The sequence below is a fragment of the Protopterus annectens genome, chromosome 8.part0, assembly GCF_019279795.1.
Source record: "Protopterus annectens isolate FY-2018-M chromosome 8.part0, PAN1.0, whole genome shotgun sequence".
Taxonomy (NCBI): Eukaryota; Metazoa; Chordata; order Ceratodontiformes; family Protopteridae; genus Protopterus; species Protopterus annectens.
In genome coordinates, this window is record NC_056741.1 from 1,427,469,947 (window position 1) to 1,427,486,925 (window position 16,979).

A 16,979-nucleotide genomic window follows, 5' to 3' on the forward strand; every position below is an offset into this window, starting at 1 on the left:
ACTAGTGCATATATAATATATGCATGTCCTAGGAGTTTTTCTGCTGTGGCTTCAAGCATCTTATTTCCATGTCATTATCTGGTAGCTCGGATAACTGCTTCTATTATAATTGCTTAATGTCCCTCTATTGTGACTAGGGAAGATTTCCCGATACTGAGTTGCCTGGAAGAGCTGTTAGCAGCTAGCAACAAATACGCAAGGCCTCGCTAAATCGCAGTTTGCTGCATAGTTGAGAAAAGAAGATGATTAGGGAGTATACTGGACTTCTGTCCTTGCAACAGTATAACTACTTTATCAGAGGTTCAGTCCTGTAAAAGCATAAACTGTTCTACTTTACTTGGATTGTCTCATACAGTCATAGCGTAGAATTTGTGACAACTTGATTACACTCTATGTTAGAAGTTGTAGAAGTTGTTTGACTATTTTATTATACTGTGCTATATCTCCTTGGTGTTGTTTTCTTATTTGCAAAAAGCTCAGCAGAGATTGCAGATCAGCTACTGCCATTTCCCGATTTTCTTTTTTTGCTAATTATTGCACTCCAGCAGCTTGCTAAAATAACATACTGTTGCACTCGATGTAGTGATCTCATATTAGGTAGGCCAATGCTACTGCTATAGCACCCATTCTCTAACTCACATCTTTATTTTATTGTAATTTTTCATCAGTGCTTAAATTCTCCTGCCTGCAATAAGAGTACTCCATTCAAAAATACTGCTAGCAGAACCAAAAACAAGTGATCACTAAAATCCTAACAATGTTAGAAATGCACTATAACTAAGTAATTAAGAACTGAGGCATAATTTACACTGCACGTATGTTTTTTTTTCCTGAACTTTTAATCTTTATGCAGAGCATATTGTGTAAGCTCCAGTGGTCAAATTGACTGGAACAGACACCTTAATTTTTTTTTTTAATTTCTCAGCCCCATTATTTTGTTTAACCATTTATATGAAGCCTTCAAGTAGTGTGCTTCTGACTTTATATACTTGTTAATCTATGTGGTCCTGACTATTTAGGCAGCACAAAGGAAACCATACCGAACCATAACTCAAATGATTATCTGCTGTGGGCATGTGTCTTCTCTTGGAGAGAGTCCTGCTCCATTTGCTCTTGCTTCACCCAGGCTCACTGCTCCCTCCTCCTCTACACCTCCATTCCTACCTACCATACAAAATCATAGAACAGTGTTAACATTAATGGGACATGAAGATTTCTAGCAACAATATGCTGAACAAACCTCATTGTTATTTTTGACAAACCTAAGGTTGCATTTTATTATCAGACAGGATGCAGGACCCCTTTTCTCTTTTGTGTCCTATGTTTCTCCTACTTAATTCTTCATCTTGTATTTTTTTACTTATAGGAAAAGTCATTTTTAAAAGTTTGTTTGCCAGTTTTAATTATCCTTTTAATTTGCTCCTGTCTTGCATTTGCTAATGAGTTAGGGATAATACTTAAGTTAGGAAACCTGTCCAAGTACTAATAAAAATATATAGCTAAATAAAAAAATATACATGAAGAAAGCGGTGAGAGCTCTGTGACTGACACAGGTATGTCAAACATCTGCAAATCAGCAAATCGGGAAAGGGATTGGAGTTGTGCTCAGAGTGTAAGGCAGTTGTGTGGTTCAGTACCTTTTGGGTCTCCAAATTTGAGTATAACAGTATTACTCATAATGCTGATACTGCAAAGAGTTATGCAGACAAGTTCTACTCACACCTAAACAAATGTATTAAATTGACATTCCCAGTTAAATCCAAGTTAATGAAGAGGTTTAAAAGCACACCAGTGTGGTGGTCCTCAAGCATTAATAATCTATATAATAAAAGGAGGAAAATCCTAAACCTATATAGGAGAACAAAATACTCCCAAGTTAAGAGATCAAACAGTTAATTAAGAAACTAAACAAGGATATCAGAAAAGCAAAGGTTGGCATGATCGCAATCTAGCTACAGAAGCCAAAGACAACTACAAATCCTTTAGTTCTGTCAGGAAAATAAGAAATAATGCTACAAATTGATCAGAAGTTATTCATATTACTACTTACTCCAGTCCAGTGGATATTGTCAACATACTGGCAAATAAATTTAGTGCCAACTTTACCCCAAAGGCATACGAGTCCACTTATTGCTGATGGAATCAAGTCACCAACCATTATGAAAGAACATGTACTGAAGCTACCCCCCAAAAATGAGGAATACCTTATCCATGCGGCTTGACAACATACCCACTTGCCTAACTAATAGCACTTAGCAAGAACTAACAGACCCACTCCTCAACCTCTTTAAACTGAGCCTAGCATTTTTATACGTTCTTTGGGAGTGGGCACACAGCTACTGTGATGCCACTCCACAAATTTAGCCTCACCATTGACCCTGGGATCACAGACCTGTCAGTCTTACGAGTGTTATGTGCAGGGCCATAGATGGTATCATAACTAGCCTAACTATGATGTGAAACCTTATCAGACTCAACCCTCAGCATTTTGGCTTTGTCATGGGTAGAGCCTGTGTACAGAGGCAACTTCAGCTTTGATAGGGGCATATACAAAACACTGATCAATAAAATAGAATGATTAGGTACTGATGTAAACTTGATAAGATGGACAGCTGCATGGCCTATGTACTGGACATGGCAAGTATATAGCAATGAGATAGAAGAAATTCTAGGCTACAGTCGATGTGTCCCACAGGAAATCTGTCCTTGGCCCATACTTGTTCAGGTTGTTTCTTTCTGATGTATCTTATTCGTTTAAGGTGTTCTACAGTCTGTATGCAGATGACCCAATAATGGGTAAACATATTACATATGTTACAGATATGCATGTCTGCAAACGAACTTGAATAAATTGAACATTTGGGGACAGGAGAATAATATGCTGTTAAATACATCAAAAACAAAGTATATGATGATTTTGGAGACAGATTGAAAAGTAAATATTTAATACAGCACACAGTGATTGAGGGTATAGATTCATTGAAGGACCTTGGTATATGGATAAATCCAGTTTGGGTTTTTTCTAACATCAGCCAATTGGTTAATGATAGTTATAAAACTATAGGCTGAATAAAAAGATTTATAAAGTTTAGGATATCAGAAATGATGCAATCATTCTAAGTTACATTAGTATGGAAAAATATGGAAATCTTATAAGAAAACAAGCATGAGTAAATTGTAAAGAGTGCAGTGGAAAATTATCAAGGCTATTCATGGATGTAAAAATGTGTTATGCAAGATTAAAACATCTGAACTTGTACACCATCTCATAGATATTTACAGACACCTACCTCTGGGAATGTTTGGGGTTATCAAGAATCATTATACAACCTATGTAGATTATTATAAAGGAATGATATACAAATTGGTTCTCTGAGACAGTAGCTGATGCATGGAACAGACTAATAAATTATACTAAAGCAAGAACTAGTTTATATATTAAAAAAAAACAACTTTGATACTTATCTGTTTGGATATATTAGCAGGCTAGAAGGCTATTATCATCCATGCCTGAAATATTTGTATACATGCAAAATATTTTTATATATAACGTTGCTGAAAAATCAAGTTGATTAGAATATTATAACAGAATGAAGATGAGGCTATTTATTATAAAATAGTGAATATTTATTATCAAAATCATTCTAGCTTCATTACAAAAATATGATACAAAAAGATTATACAAGTGTAACTAGGTACAAAATGACATTAATCACATTTTTGTCACACACACATAAACACACACACACACACACACACACACACACACACACACACACACACACACACACACACAAACATACTCACAAATGCATACACACACACCCAAACCTACATGCATACAAAGAAAGCAAAAACATACACTCAACTATATAGATGCAGACAGCATTTGTACATAGTGCAGTGTCTACTGACAGGATTACACAGTCAGCAGTTAACATACATAATATTCCAATCACCCACAGGACTTTACATTGTACAGACAGCTACTAACATTCACAGGCAGTGGTAAAGCAAATGTACATGAATGATGCAGATTATTAGCCATAACATGTATCCCAGGTGCTGTTCATTTCTCTTCTCACGAAATCATCTGCCATCATATTGGAAGAATAGTCCAAGCAATCAATTCCTGGATATGAAAAATATTCGGTGGACTTCATTGTCTCTATAGGGTCAGCCATGCAAGATGGACAGTAACAAACAGAAGAGTTGTATTGTTGGTACGTGTAATCTTCTGAAGGATATCCAAAACTCTTTCCATCCATATGGGAAGGAGAGCTGAAATTTGCAGGATTAAAGTGAAAAAATTGTGATGGGGAAGGGTTATATTCCAGAGATCCTGAAAGATGAGAGGATTCCAATGAAGAGTTTGATCCCTAAACAGAAAAATAAATGCTTCATTATTTTCTTAAGTTAAGAAAATCAGTCTGCACTGAGTCCATAGATCAAGAACAAAATACTTAAAGGTAAAGAAATGACAGAAAATAAACACTGTTTACAGTTTTATTTAGCAAGGAGATTTGTTAAATCACCAGATAAGGCAGAATATTGTGATAATTAGCCATCAGTCATACACAAGTTGTCCATGCTGCTCAGCAAGCTTAATACAAGAGTGTAGGAGAGCACTTAAGCCAGTGTTTTATATAAATCAGCTCTGAGATCACTGCAAGTGACCATCATGAACAACCATATGGCGATACTACATTATTTCATACTCATTCTAACTAGAAATATAACATAGCCATTTTCAATAAAGGCATGATAGGACTGGAAAAATATAATGAAATGATTGTTTTCAATAACAGTTTCTTTTAGCCTACTGCCCGACTACCTACTTTTCAGAATTGGAAGAGAGTAAAGCATCAGAAGTGACAGCAAAAATATGAACTGTAGTTTAAGAAAAATGAACTTGTTGTCCACCAGAGGCTACATTTTGTATCTAATTCCACCATGGACCTTATTTCATAAAACTGCCTATGCAAAAAAAAAATATTAGTAATTTCATTTAATATAGTAGCATGATTTGCTATGCAATTTATACAAGCCCTTTCAATCAGAGCAGGGTGAGAATATATTATAAAAGTCATTCTAGCTGTATTTATTTATTTATTTATACCCACTGTATTATGTTAACCATAGTATAGAAATGATCTACACAGACCCCTTTTTCAGACTCGGGCCAGAAGCACTCCTTGATTAAGGGACTTGCTCAGAGTCATAAAGTAAGCTAAGAGAGGCTGAAGGAATCAGTATCTGGATTACAGGAGTCAACATGTCATGAGATCACAGTCTTATTCTTTTATGCTGCCTCTCCATAAAATATAAGGTACATTAATGCATCATGTCTAGGGTCCCCCTCAGACCTCCCCTCACCTCTTGACCTTATTCACAGACAGCATGATCACGGTCTAACGTCCTTCCTCCAACCTCTACATTAAGTCTGCTCATTTTCCATGAGCACCCCACTCAAAGTCATTGACAATGATGCTAAAAGATTTCTGTTCAAAGGGACCCCTCACCCACCTTTGGGTGGTGTATTAATGAGTACCCCTCCTCACTATCACATACTAACACTCATTGCCTAAAGAAAACCTTCTGCCACATGCTGTGACTAACTGAGTGTTCATTCCATAATACATAAGAAGGTAATTCACCTCTTGAAAAAGGTGCACTAATGCAATACAAATGTATATTTATATGTACACTGATAGAAGCAAAACAGCCTCATACAGATATATAAACTCAAGGAGGATGACTTTAAAGGTCATCAGTTAGAAGGTGTTTATATCTAACCCATCAGATAGAGAACAGTTTTTCAATAGTGAGAAGGTATTCTCATCAAAACCAGTTCAGAAGTAATTTTCTATTACAAAATATACAATATGTTTACAGCACCAGTCATTACTCATTATGATGTGTTTTTGAACTTCAGTTTTGTCTCTTTCTATGACCCTGGGTTTTAGGACTGGTTGTTGAATGCATGATTTCTGCATTGTTACTGTAGTTACCACTTTCACATTTTGCTTTGAACAGTGCAATTGTCACAAAACTCTTCTGATGGCTTTAACAATTAATCAGCACTTGCTCAAAACTGTGGAAGTCAAAGAAATGATAGAAGGAAAACCTGCATGCTAACACTGGGCCATAATGCCACACACTGGCATAGAGTCCAGATTCAGCTAGCAAGCTTTGTGCTATGATTCTCTTAGATGGTAGAACTGATGGTTCAAATCACTTGTTCTTACTCTGTGAGCCACTGTCATTGCACAGCTGAATGCTGGTGGATGCCTAGACGGGTTCTGCAATCTTCAGAGGCTCTCCTGACTGTCTCTCCAAACATAACATTAACTTTTCTGCATGTTGGGCATTGCATGCTGAATTTGCTACATAGCTCTGGCCAAAGGAGCACTATGGGATATGAAAATTTGTGCAAGGGAATACCTTTGGTGCTCTCGGTTACAGATAAAAGGCCATGTCCTGCTCCTGTGGCATCAGTCAATTAAAGTAAGGTTACTATCTCACAGTCATATAAAATGGCACTTGTGTTACTGGCTAAAGGAGAGCAAGACCAGAGAAAACATGATTAAGTGTGTCTATCGCAGACCATGACTTTCCATTTCAGCTTTCAGTCACATCATCCTTAAATTATCCCGTTTTCTGCTTGTATTTTCACCACTCCTATACTACAGGGAAGTAGAGTTCTTATAAACAAATCAAGATCGGATGCCCAGGATTCTCTGTCAGAAGTTCAAGATCTGTTAGTATGATTCTCAGCACTTTGAAAGATGACCTGTGGTTTAATGAGAAAAACAGTAAAATGCAACGGTCATTGTTGCATACATTTTTGCAGGTAGGCTTGCCATCTGCATACCCTAGTTTAGGAAGTCATACCCCACACAATACACATTCTTGCTACTAAACTCTGAGCTCACTATATCTTGGAGTAGGAAGGAGTATTCCAAGACAGTACAACCTTAGATTTCATATGTACACCCTTGTTTTGCACATGTGGTTCCATGGTACAAAGAACCACAGTTACAGTTCTAAGACTTTCAACAAGCATTGCGTGCCTGTACATATTTTCATTATCTTGTAGTTTTCTTGGACATCTTGTAGTCAGAAAGTGTTTCCTCTAACTGCCATTGCTTTAGTCTGTCTGGTGCTTTTCAATAACAGTGAGAAAAAGCAGAATGAAAATGCATTACAGTGAATGTGATCTCTTTTAGTAAATGTATGTAATAAGGGTGTGAAGGTAACATGAAGCCTTGCCCATTTGTAAAACAAAAATACTTTTAGATATTTTTAGGCAGTTAATGTTTTACTTGTTTTGGATACATACAGGCAGTTATATCAAATTAATATTCCTATTCATTTTATAGACAAGGGCAGCCACGGTGGTGCAGCGGTAAGCATTGTCACCTCACAGCAAGAGGTTCCCCGGTTCAATCCTTGGCTGGGATGCCTTCTGTGCGGAGTCTTCATGTCCTCTCTGTGGTCATGTGGGTTTCCTCCGGGTGCTCCGGTTTCCTCCCACATCCCAAAGACATACTGTAGGTAGATTGGACACTCTAAATTGGCCCTAGGCGTCAGTGCATGCGTGCGTGCATGCGCCTTCAGTGGAAGGTTGAGTGCCAGGCTGGCAACTCGACACCGTAAAACTCTACTGCCAATCATGAGCAGACAGGTGATCCACTGTGGCGACCCCTAACCGGGAAAAGCCGAAAGAAGAAGAAGAAGATTCATTTTCTAGACAAGCAGCTTAGACTCAAGTGCTCACATTGGAATCAGCGGCATAACATGCCATTCTCAAGTACACACATTGAAATCAGTGACATATCATGCCATTCTCAAGTACACACATTGAAATCAGCGACATAACATGTCATTCTCATAGTTGTCTTATGGATATTACCATTCACCATTTTTACTAAACCATTACCATCATGTAAGGCCATCATTTTGATGATATAAAGCAAATCCATGCAATTTCGCAAGTTTTAACCACATCAACTTTTAAATATTTCTAATTGTCATACTATAAGGTACTTCATTAATGTGCAGTTATGTCTAATGGTGCATCTGTACTATTTCTGTTCTCTATCATTGGGTGTAGTAATAGTGACACTTTTGTTAAATGCTTTTAAATGGGAAACAAAGAGCATTACTATCATCTGTGCTACCAAATAAAACAACCTCTGCATATTACATTATATTATGTCAAATGTAGCTATGCAATTTGCAGATTTTTAAACTGATGTTTTCTTTGACTTATTGAAGCCACATAGACTGTAATTAGAAACATCAGCATTAACTGAAGTTCAAACTGTATCACTGTCTTATTCATATAATATGATTTATTATGTATTTTTCAATATTTAAATGCTTACCATGCTTGTGTTACAGACAGACATGGACTGGAAGTTACACGGGGTACAATAAGATGAGGTTGACAGTGAAGAGTATGAGTTGTCTTGAAAAGCTGAGGGTTGTGCCCACCTATCCATGCCTTGCTGATTGTCACAAAGAAGAGAAATGTCATCACATGGCAGACTGCTGAGAAAAGGTTGGTTCTGGAAAAAGACTGCTTCTGAAGCACTTGGCAGTGAATCAAGACAAGGAGCTAGAAGACAGAAACAAATGGTCATGCATTTAGCAGCAATAAACTTCTGAATTAAAACAAGTGATGATTACTACACATCAGACTGTTCAGTTGTCCTAGTGAAAGTCAGAGTAACAGTCATTGAAAACAAACTAGTAAGTAAAACAAGCAAACTGGCAAAAGCTGTAACTTTAAACAAGCTGTAAAGTGCAAGCATAGTTTGATTTTTGCCAGAGTGCATCAGGTGTTCTAAGATAACAGTAAACCATGTTCTGCAGCTGTACTCCATAGGAAGAAGAGCAGGGCAAACCCCTGACACAAATCAAGTTAGTGGAACCATATTAGTATAAGAATGGCATAATAAAAAGGAAAACAATTTTGACCAAAAGTAAGAAGAGTAATTCCAAGAATGCTAGTCTTGTCCCTGAAACAAACAACTTAGGAGCTTAATATAATCCATCAAAGCCAAGTCTGAAGCTAAAATTGCTACCCAAGCCAAAGACAATCACAAAGCATATTTGTTATGTTTGTGAACTCAAAAGCACAAATCAGCAATGCACTGAGCTGATTGTGAATGAGGTTACCTATAGTGAGACTGAAGATATACAGAACTTAACTGGCTGATAAATTTAGCTCTAACTTTACTGCTCTCTCCCCCCTTCATATGTCCCTCAAGATATACCTAAAATTGACTCGCCTTCAGCTACCACACAAGACCACATCCTAAAAGTGCTATCAAAAGCTAAAAATACTGCACTGATGGGTCCTGACAATATCCCTAGATGCATCTTAAATTGCATAAATCACAATTTAGCCACACCCCTAACAACACTGTTCAAGCTCAGCCTCCGTACAGATTTTGTACCAAGCGAATGGAGAACAGATACAGTCATTCCCCTGCATAACGGAGGCCCTTCCACATATCCAGGCAATTACAGACCCATAAGTATAACTGACATCATATGCAAAGCCATGGAAAGAGAGTTATCATGGAATTAATCAATCAGGATGTAGGGAACTTCCAAACACTAGACCCGTCTCAGTTTGGATTTGTCAAGGGCAAGTCATATTTACTTAACTTGGTGTTTTTTTTTGAAAAGGTCACCAAGCAATGGATTAAGGCAAATTGGTACACACCACATACCTTGACCTGGCCAAAGTTTTTAACACAATTCCCCACTCAGGCATAGTAGAAAAACTAAATAAACTGGGAATAAATCCCTGTGTAACCCACTGGATTGCCAACTGGCTCAAAGATAGGATGCAGGTAATCAAAACAGGGGAAGTTACCTCCACAAAGAGATCAGTCATGAGTTAAGCCCCCCCACATTTCTGTGGTGGGTTCTCTCTTGTTTGGCATCTACTTTTCTGAAGTAATAGTCAATAGCAAAGGGCACTTGAATGACAAAGTTTGCAGATGACTGCTCTGAGAAACCGTCAATAAATCCCCAAATGACTTAGCCATCCCACAGGAAGGTTTGTCTCAGATAACTAGTGACAAAATCATGGATTGAAACTAAATGCCAAACAATGTGCTATTGTATCTCTTTGAAAGTCATCTACCCCAGGGAGCTACCACATTGACAGTACACCCCTAAGAGTTGACAAAGTTGTTCAGAATTAGGGAACTTATGTGGACCTAACCTTTGACTAACATGTCTATTGTTGTAAGAAAGTCCTTCTATGTTGTACAGCTTATAAACAAAGTGATTGTGTCCAGATCTAGGAATGCCATTGTCCCTTCTTTACAAAGCTATCATTTAGGCAGTCATTGAATATAATGCCCCTTTTGGCATGTACCTATCCAGACATATGCAACGACTAGAACTCCTACAGGGATCTACCTTACTAAAAGGATAGAAGGCTTAAACATCATGACCTACATTGACTGAGTCAAAGCTCTGTCACTATACCCAGTATCTTACAGACTGCAAAGAGGTGACCTGAGTCTGGCATAAAAGGTACCATCTGACCCATTACTGATGGATTTACTACATATACATCAGCAAGTCAGATGGCATCAGAAATCCTCTGTGTAGGGATCTAAACCTCTTCTGCAACATCAACAGAATGGTTTTCTTCTGCAACATCAACAGAATGGTTTGTGGGGAGAGGTATATCTTACAGAGGATACCACTGCTGTGGAACACATAAAATAAAGTTCATCCCTGACCATTTTCAAGTGCAACTTAAAACTATGGATGGGAAACAGAAAATTCACCCCACATTTGTCCCCTCTACTACTAATGGACAGTAGCAGTTTCTAAATTCTTCATCTCATGCATGGGTCCCCTCAAATTATCTATGGTATGATCCCAATTAATCTCATTAGGGATAATACATAATTAATGACCATGAGATGGGTAAGGCCAAGCTATAACAAAGTGGGGTAGGTTAAGCACAAAAAGGGAAACTGGCTAGGCGTAAAATGGCCCACAAAGGCAACTAGCATAGAAAAACATGCATAGAAACCTATAAGGAGTCATTAAAGATAAATCTAACTTTTAAAAGCCCTCAGTATATACGGTTTAAATATTTAATGCATTTGTCAAATTCAAGTAGGATCTTACTTGTATTTAAACATTTTTCATTTCAGAAAAATTCAAACTGATATACCTCTAAACAGGCCACCAGTTTGCTTCATATATCTCAAGAAAATGCACAAGACCACTATACCATGCATTATATCATATGTGTAGTATGTTTTTTTTTAAGTAGGGGCAGCATATGAATGTGCTCCAGTTTTTGGAATAGCGAAAAAAAGCATACATAAATGCTTCTAAAAACACTAAAATACATTATGAACATTATGCACTAAATGCAAGCAATGTATAACAGGCTGATGCAAAAAAAATAAATACATAAATAATCACTGTTTTTTTTTTCAAGTAGATTTCATAGACTGCAAAGGCACAGAAGTAAAACAGTCACTTGAAGTATTGCATAAAATCAGTATGTGGTAAATATGATGAGCACACACGTATTCAAAACATCATTTGTTTGTGCTGTGTTTATTTTTCCACTTCAGATGTATTCTAACCATCATTTGCTTGTAAAAAAGTATTTTCCTTCCCACTTGAATGTGCTATTATCATGCTGTAACACAAACCTTGGAGCGTGCCATGGCACTTATAAAAATGTGCCTTATTCATAAAGTGAGCTAACAAAACTGAGAGCACAAAATGTTATTTTGTTTTGGGATAAAAGCAGATAAACATCTCCAATCTGTGTTTTTGCTCACCATTGACAATGTTGCAGTAACTATGAGTGTGCTGGTTCTAAGTACCAATTGTAATAAAAATCTATTAAAAGGGTACTACAAAGACAAGTTATCCAGTTAAGGGACAAACATACTCAGTTCATTTCATGATTAAACAGTAATACATGAAAGGTACATGTGCTAATTTTCATCATATCTTGAGCCATGTTGACAGGCAAGATATAAAGCCAAATACATTATGTTTCTGATGCACAATTACATTTTAGTTAAGATCTTATTAAAAATTACTGTACACATGCATCTAATCAACTCACTGAATATAAATAAAATATATACATATACACATGATTTTTTAAATCTTGAAATATGGTTATACTAATATTTCTAACAAATTTCTTGCTGCTTTTAAAGTGCAATACTGTGGAGCAGTTTCCTCTGTCTCCAATGAAAATGATCATTGTGTTTTAAGGCTAGAACACACAAAGATGGACTTCAGACTGCAGGTGACTAACCAGATTGAGATTTATGCTGTCCTGTGAATAACATTTTATGGAAGAGATGCAAACAGAAATCTGAGAAAATGGAAAAAAAAGAAGAAACTGACAATGTGTTATAATTCTAGAAAAGGAGTCAATTATTGTTACAGATAACATCTAGACACAAGAAAACACAGGTAGAGACAAAGAATCAAGGATGCATACAAAATAAAAAGAAGAGAAAACACATCTTTGGCACATATTTGAGCTTGAGCAGAGAGACTGGAGGCATTTGTGACACGTTTAACAAGAAGCCTGAGGTACAAGCTTTTCCTCCGTGTTTAGCATGGGAGTCTACAGGCAAGATGTAAGATAGACAAAACGACTCCAAAAACACTTATTATTCATCTATGTCCTTTAACAGTAGCCAACAGAGAGAGAGACAGAGACACAAACAGATCACAGGGATAAAGCTGCTGATGTCATTATAAAGATATGGATTGGAGAGGGGCTAACCTGTGGTAAAGCCTCAGGATAGAAGATGGAAATATCCCAGCAGATCTACCTGACAGCAGCTTCATTAATCTCAAACAGAATTCTAATATCATTACATGGGTCCATCAAACTAGGCATGTGTGTTTCAAAATGGATATCTAAAGTTAAAAGGGTACGTTATCTTCCCTGTGGGGGTGGGAATGTGAACTGTAGTGTATCCCACTGCACAGTCCTTACTCACCAAAGTAAAATGTAAAGCAGTTGCAATTTAATACACTGTTCTAAAGGAGTAAGAAATGAATGACAGTATGAGTTGCCTGACAAAGCAAGGAACAGAGACAGGTGATGAAAAACACAGTATCTATCGAAATGGTCATAGGGCAATCTGTTATCATTTTAAAACAATGAACAGCTAAGAAGCTTAGGGATGATAAAAAAAGCTACATTGTTCTGTTGGCACCAGCTGATGTTTGCCATTCACCTTGTAAGAAGCTTCATTAGTAACATAATTTCTCAGTTTATACATAGGTGTGTGTGAGACAGCATGTGAGTTGCAGCGTATACAATTTCTTTTACACAGTTCTAGTATTTCTTTCTAGAAGCATGCTTTCCTGCTAGACTCCATAATAATATTCCACTCTAGAATCATTCTGTGAAAAATCATTTACTGCAGCTCTGACATAGTAAAGCAGCATAAACCTTTTGGTATCAGAATGGAAGAGCAGGTAAAACTGGTTGGAAGGGAATAGTACAAAACTGATTTCCACAGAAGGAATTGCCATAGTATAATCTGTGTCTGGAGCAACGTAACATAATTCAGAAGTTTGTCACATTTCATTGACTGGTTGTAATGACAGATATCCAAATTCTGTCTGTTGTAGTCATTTGTTTTTTTATAACTGGACAAATAAATTGCTTTGCACCCAATGATCCTGAGACCAAGGTACAATTACAAGTACAAAGTAGTTTAAAAAGGCACACAATAGAGAAAATACAAACATGAGAAGGGTATATGTATGTATTATTTATAGCAGTGAAGCAAACTCAAGTTAGGTAAGCTATAGTAACAGCCACCAGGCTAAGTAACTAATATAGACTTTCCTAAAGGCATTCATGAGGTACATGCATTTTACATAAGATGTTAAGAATGTTTACAAAGGACACTTTGAGAGAGTTTTCTGCAAACAAGAATAAGAATCCTTAAGCTGACATTTAAGTTGTATGGCTCTTTCTCTGACAGGAAGTCATGACAGCCAGAGAAAGTCAAGAAATGGCACACCTTAATGACAGTGTGGTTAAAAACTACCTGGGAGTCTGAAGGGGATCATAGGCAGAGTACAATCAGGTTCAAGTAACAGGAATGCAGAAACTGTACGAAAATGCAATTAATGGATCTGTATTTAAGAATTAAATATGGAGCATACTTTATATGTTCGTTGTCTACTCCAGTGTCCAACAGGCTCCTGAATGATTGCTTCCAATCTTGAGCAGAAAAACTATATATTTTAAAGATGAAAGCTTTATGTAAAAATGCCTACTTTACAGCAAAAGCAAGTGTTTTCATACAGATACTTATTCTATGGGTCTTAAACTCAACTGACCGCAAGTGCTGCATGAGAACATAGCTAATATACTCGGCTGGGAACCACCAACTCCAAAAACTAAACAAGAGATGGTCCGTGCAGCTAACAATATAGCCTAGTAGCTTAATCTATGAACCTATCAACCTGTTGTGCTAGTTTGAAAGCTGTGTAAGGTCTGAGGGCCACGAGCTTTAGATCCCTGCCTTTATTCTAACATGTTCCATTATAAGGCTGCTATATAGAAAGGAATTTACAAATGAATAACATGGAATAGATTTGAGCACAATTTCTTAAATAGCAAGGTAAGCCTGCATGGTAGGCCTGGGTCTACTTCATGGGAAGCTCATGCAAGTAGGAAAATGTCTTACAATTACATCAGTGTTGATTGCATCTGAGATCAAAGTAAATACAGAAGGATAGTAGTCAAGCAGCAAATCAATTATAAAAATAATGTATTAATACAAATCTGGGTTATGCAGTCAGCAATGTTGAAAAAATGTCCTGTTTTTGTAAAGTACAGATAAGCACAGGTCTCTTAACTTTTTATCTCCAAATAAGGAAAGATGAAAAAAAAAAAATTAAGTCCCAAATCAGGGACATGTGTAATGTATTAGTACTACAGTCTCAAAAAAAGCTAAAAGAATAAGATTTGAATTAGCATGCAATTTCAGAAACAAACAATGTATACAGCTTCATCAGTTCTCATTTGTTAATGTAATCAGTTACCTTTTTGCAGAGAATTATCAGTTTTAGAAGGTACAGCATAACATTTGTGGTAAAGTCAGGAATAGAGAAGTGAAATGAGATTTTTTTTGTAAGTGAATGGCCATAGTACTTCTTCATATGACCAGGGGAAAGGATCACTATTAAAGTCAGAAAATCTCAGTATGGCTTACAGTAATTTTACAGTAAATCTTTATAAAAGTCAGCCACTGACAGATGTTTTGCCAGTATTAGCATTTCCATGTATTATTTCCATAAGGAAATTAAGCAACTTGCTTTTTTTCATATGCTGATGGGATTCAAACCCAAGCTTTGTTGGCAGACCATCATTGTAATTGTCTTGATACAGTGCCCTCTGCTGTGCTACACTGTTAAGTTTAAAGAAGTTAGTTTTAAATAGTTCCTGTTTCAGTTTTTGTGACTAGTCCCTTATCACATTATAACTTTCATTTACTGGAAGGTATTCACCTTTACTATTATATAACAGGGTCTGTTTTAGCAACAGTTTTTTTCAATGAGAATACAGAAACTTGCTCAATTTTACAGAAGGTAAGAATCCACTAGTAAAAAGAGTATAATGCAAAAAATTTAGATTAAGACATTTTATGATTTAATTCATTAAACTATCCTGAATATTATACAAGAAACATAGGATGTACACACATATATTAATGCAGTCATGCGCACACACATGCATGCAGGCATATGCAGAGTTTTTTTGTTTTTACAACTTCAGTGATGGCACTATATGATGGTCCTATACAACCTCTAAATGGTCTATTTCAAGATTGTCTATAAATAAGCTGTGTGTGTGTGTGTTTACTCTTTTCTCATACAAAGGGTGTCACACAGAGTGGTTTGTCTTTCGGCTTTTCCTGGTAAGGGGTTGCCACAGCGGAACTCCGGTCCGCTAATGATTGGCAGTAGATTTTTATGAAATGCCGAGGTGCCAGCTCGATGCCCAATGAAGGCATGCTCATTTACGCACACATGTCTTTTGAACACTACCCAATCGTGGGGAGGACATGCAGACTCCACACAGAAGGCACTCCCAAGCCCAGCCGAGAATCGAACGGGAGAACCTCTTGCTGTGAGGTAACAACGCTACCGCCGTGCCACCGTGTCACACAGAGTACTGAATAAAAATACTTATTCAGAGGTTCAAAGTCTTCATAGTCCTACAAAATCCTGAAATTGCCAATTAGAATTGAAAGGTGGGGGAGATGGAGTTCTGCAGAGCCATACAGACATGCAAATTGCTCTCCTTATTGTATGAGTGCCTATGTGAATTTGTGGATACCTACATACCTAGTATATGTTAGGTTACAGAAAAAGAAAAACAGAGGGAGAGACTAGAGGCCATTTGTATACACGAATCTTCCATTCTTCCATAATGCTGCTTAGCTACCTCCTGAATCTGGGACAGAGCCAGAATTAATCTTTGGTTCCGGTCCATTCATGTACGCTTTTGTAAATATTAATATTACTGGCTTAAAAAGTAAATGAATAAGGCATCTAGAAACAGTATTAACTTTTGGAAGCAAAATACAGCTCCAACTATTGTTACTATTTGCTGATTGTATTCCACCACTTTTTCACCAATTTTAGGATGGAAGGGGAAAAACTTACCTAAAATTAGGGATGTTCCTCAAAATCAGGGACAGTTGTGATGTATGCTGTTTGGTAATTTAAAGCCAAAGCAGAGATAATTTGTTTTCTAGTAAAGTGTCAGCTTCATTTTATCATCATGGTTGTAATGCAGCATTAAACATATTGCTGCAGAAAGTATACATACAAGTTTACTGCACATGACCTGACATCCCGATTACCTAGCAAAATAAACTTCTAAAGTAAGATACACATTGTTGAACCCAAATTAG

The 16,979-nt window shown here is 36.9% G+C and overlaps 1 protein-coding gene across 5 annotated transcripts in view; it reads right to left on the reverse strand.

The window, feature by feature from the left end:
• Positions 1–3,795: 3,795 nt before the first annotated feature.
• COLCA2 (colorectal cancer associated 2) overlaps positions 3,796–16,979 on the reverse strand; it is a 72,962-nt gene continuing 59,778 nt past the window's right edge. For 3 of the 5 annotated variants that reach the window (XM_044081030.1, XM_044081033.1, XM_044081032.1), the window contains exons 4-5: positions 8,391–8,623; positions 3,797–4,379 (exon numbers count right to left, since the gene is read on the reverse strand). In XM_044081030.1, the coding sequence (XP_043936965.1) occupies positions 4,041–4,379; positions 8,391–8,623 (572 nt within the window). In that variant the 3' untranslated portion in view covers positions 3,797–4,040. Of the gene's footprint in view, positions 4,380–8,390; positions 8,624–16,979 lie in introns of all 5 variants that reach the window. The other 2 variants (XM_044081029.1, XM_044081031.1) reach the window with 2 other exon arrangements.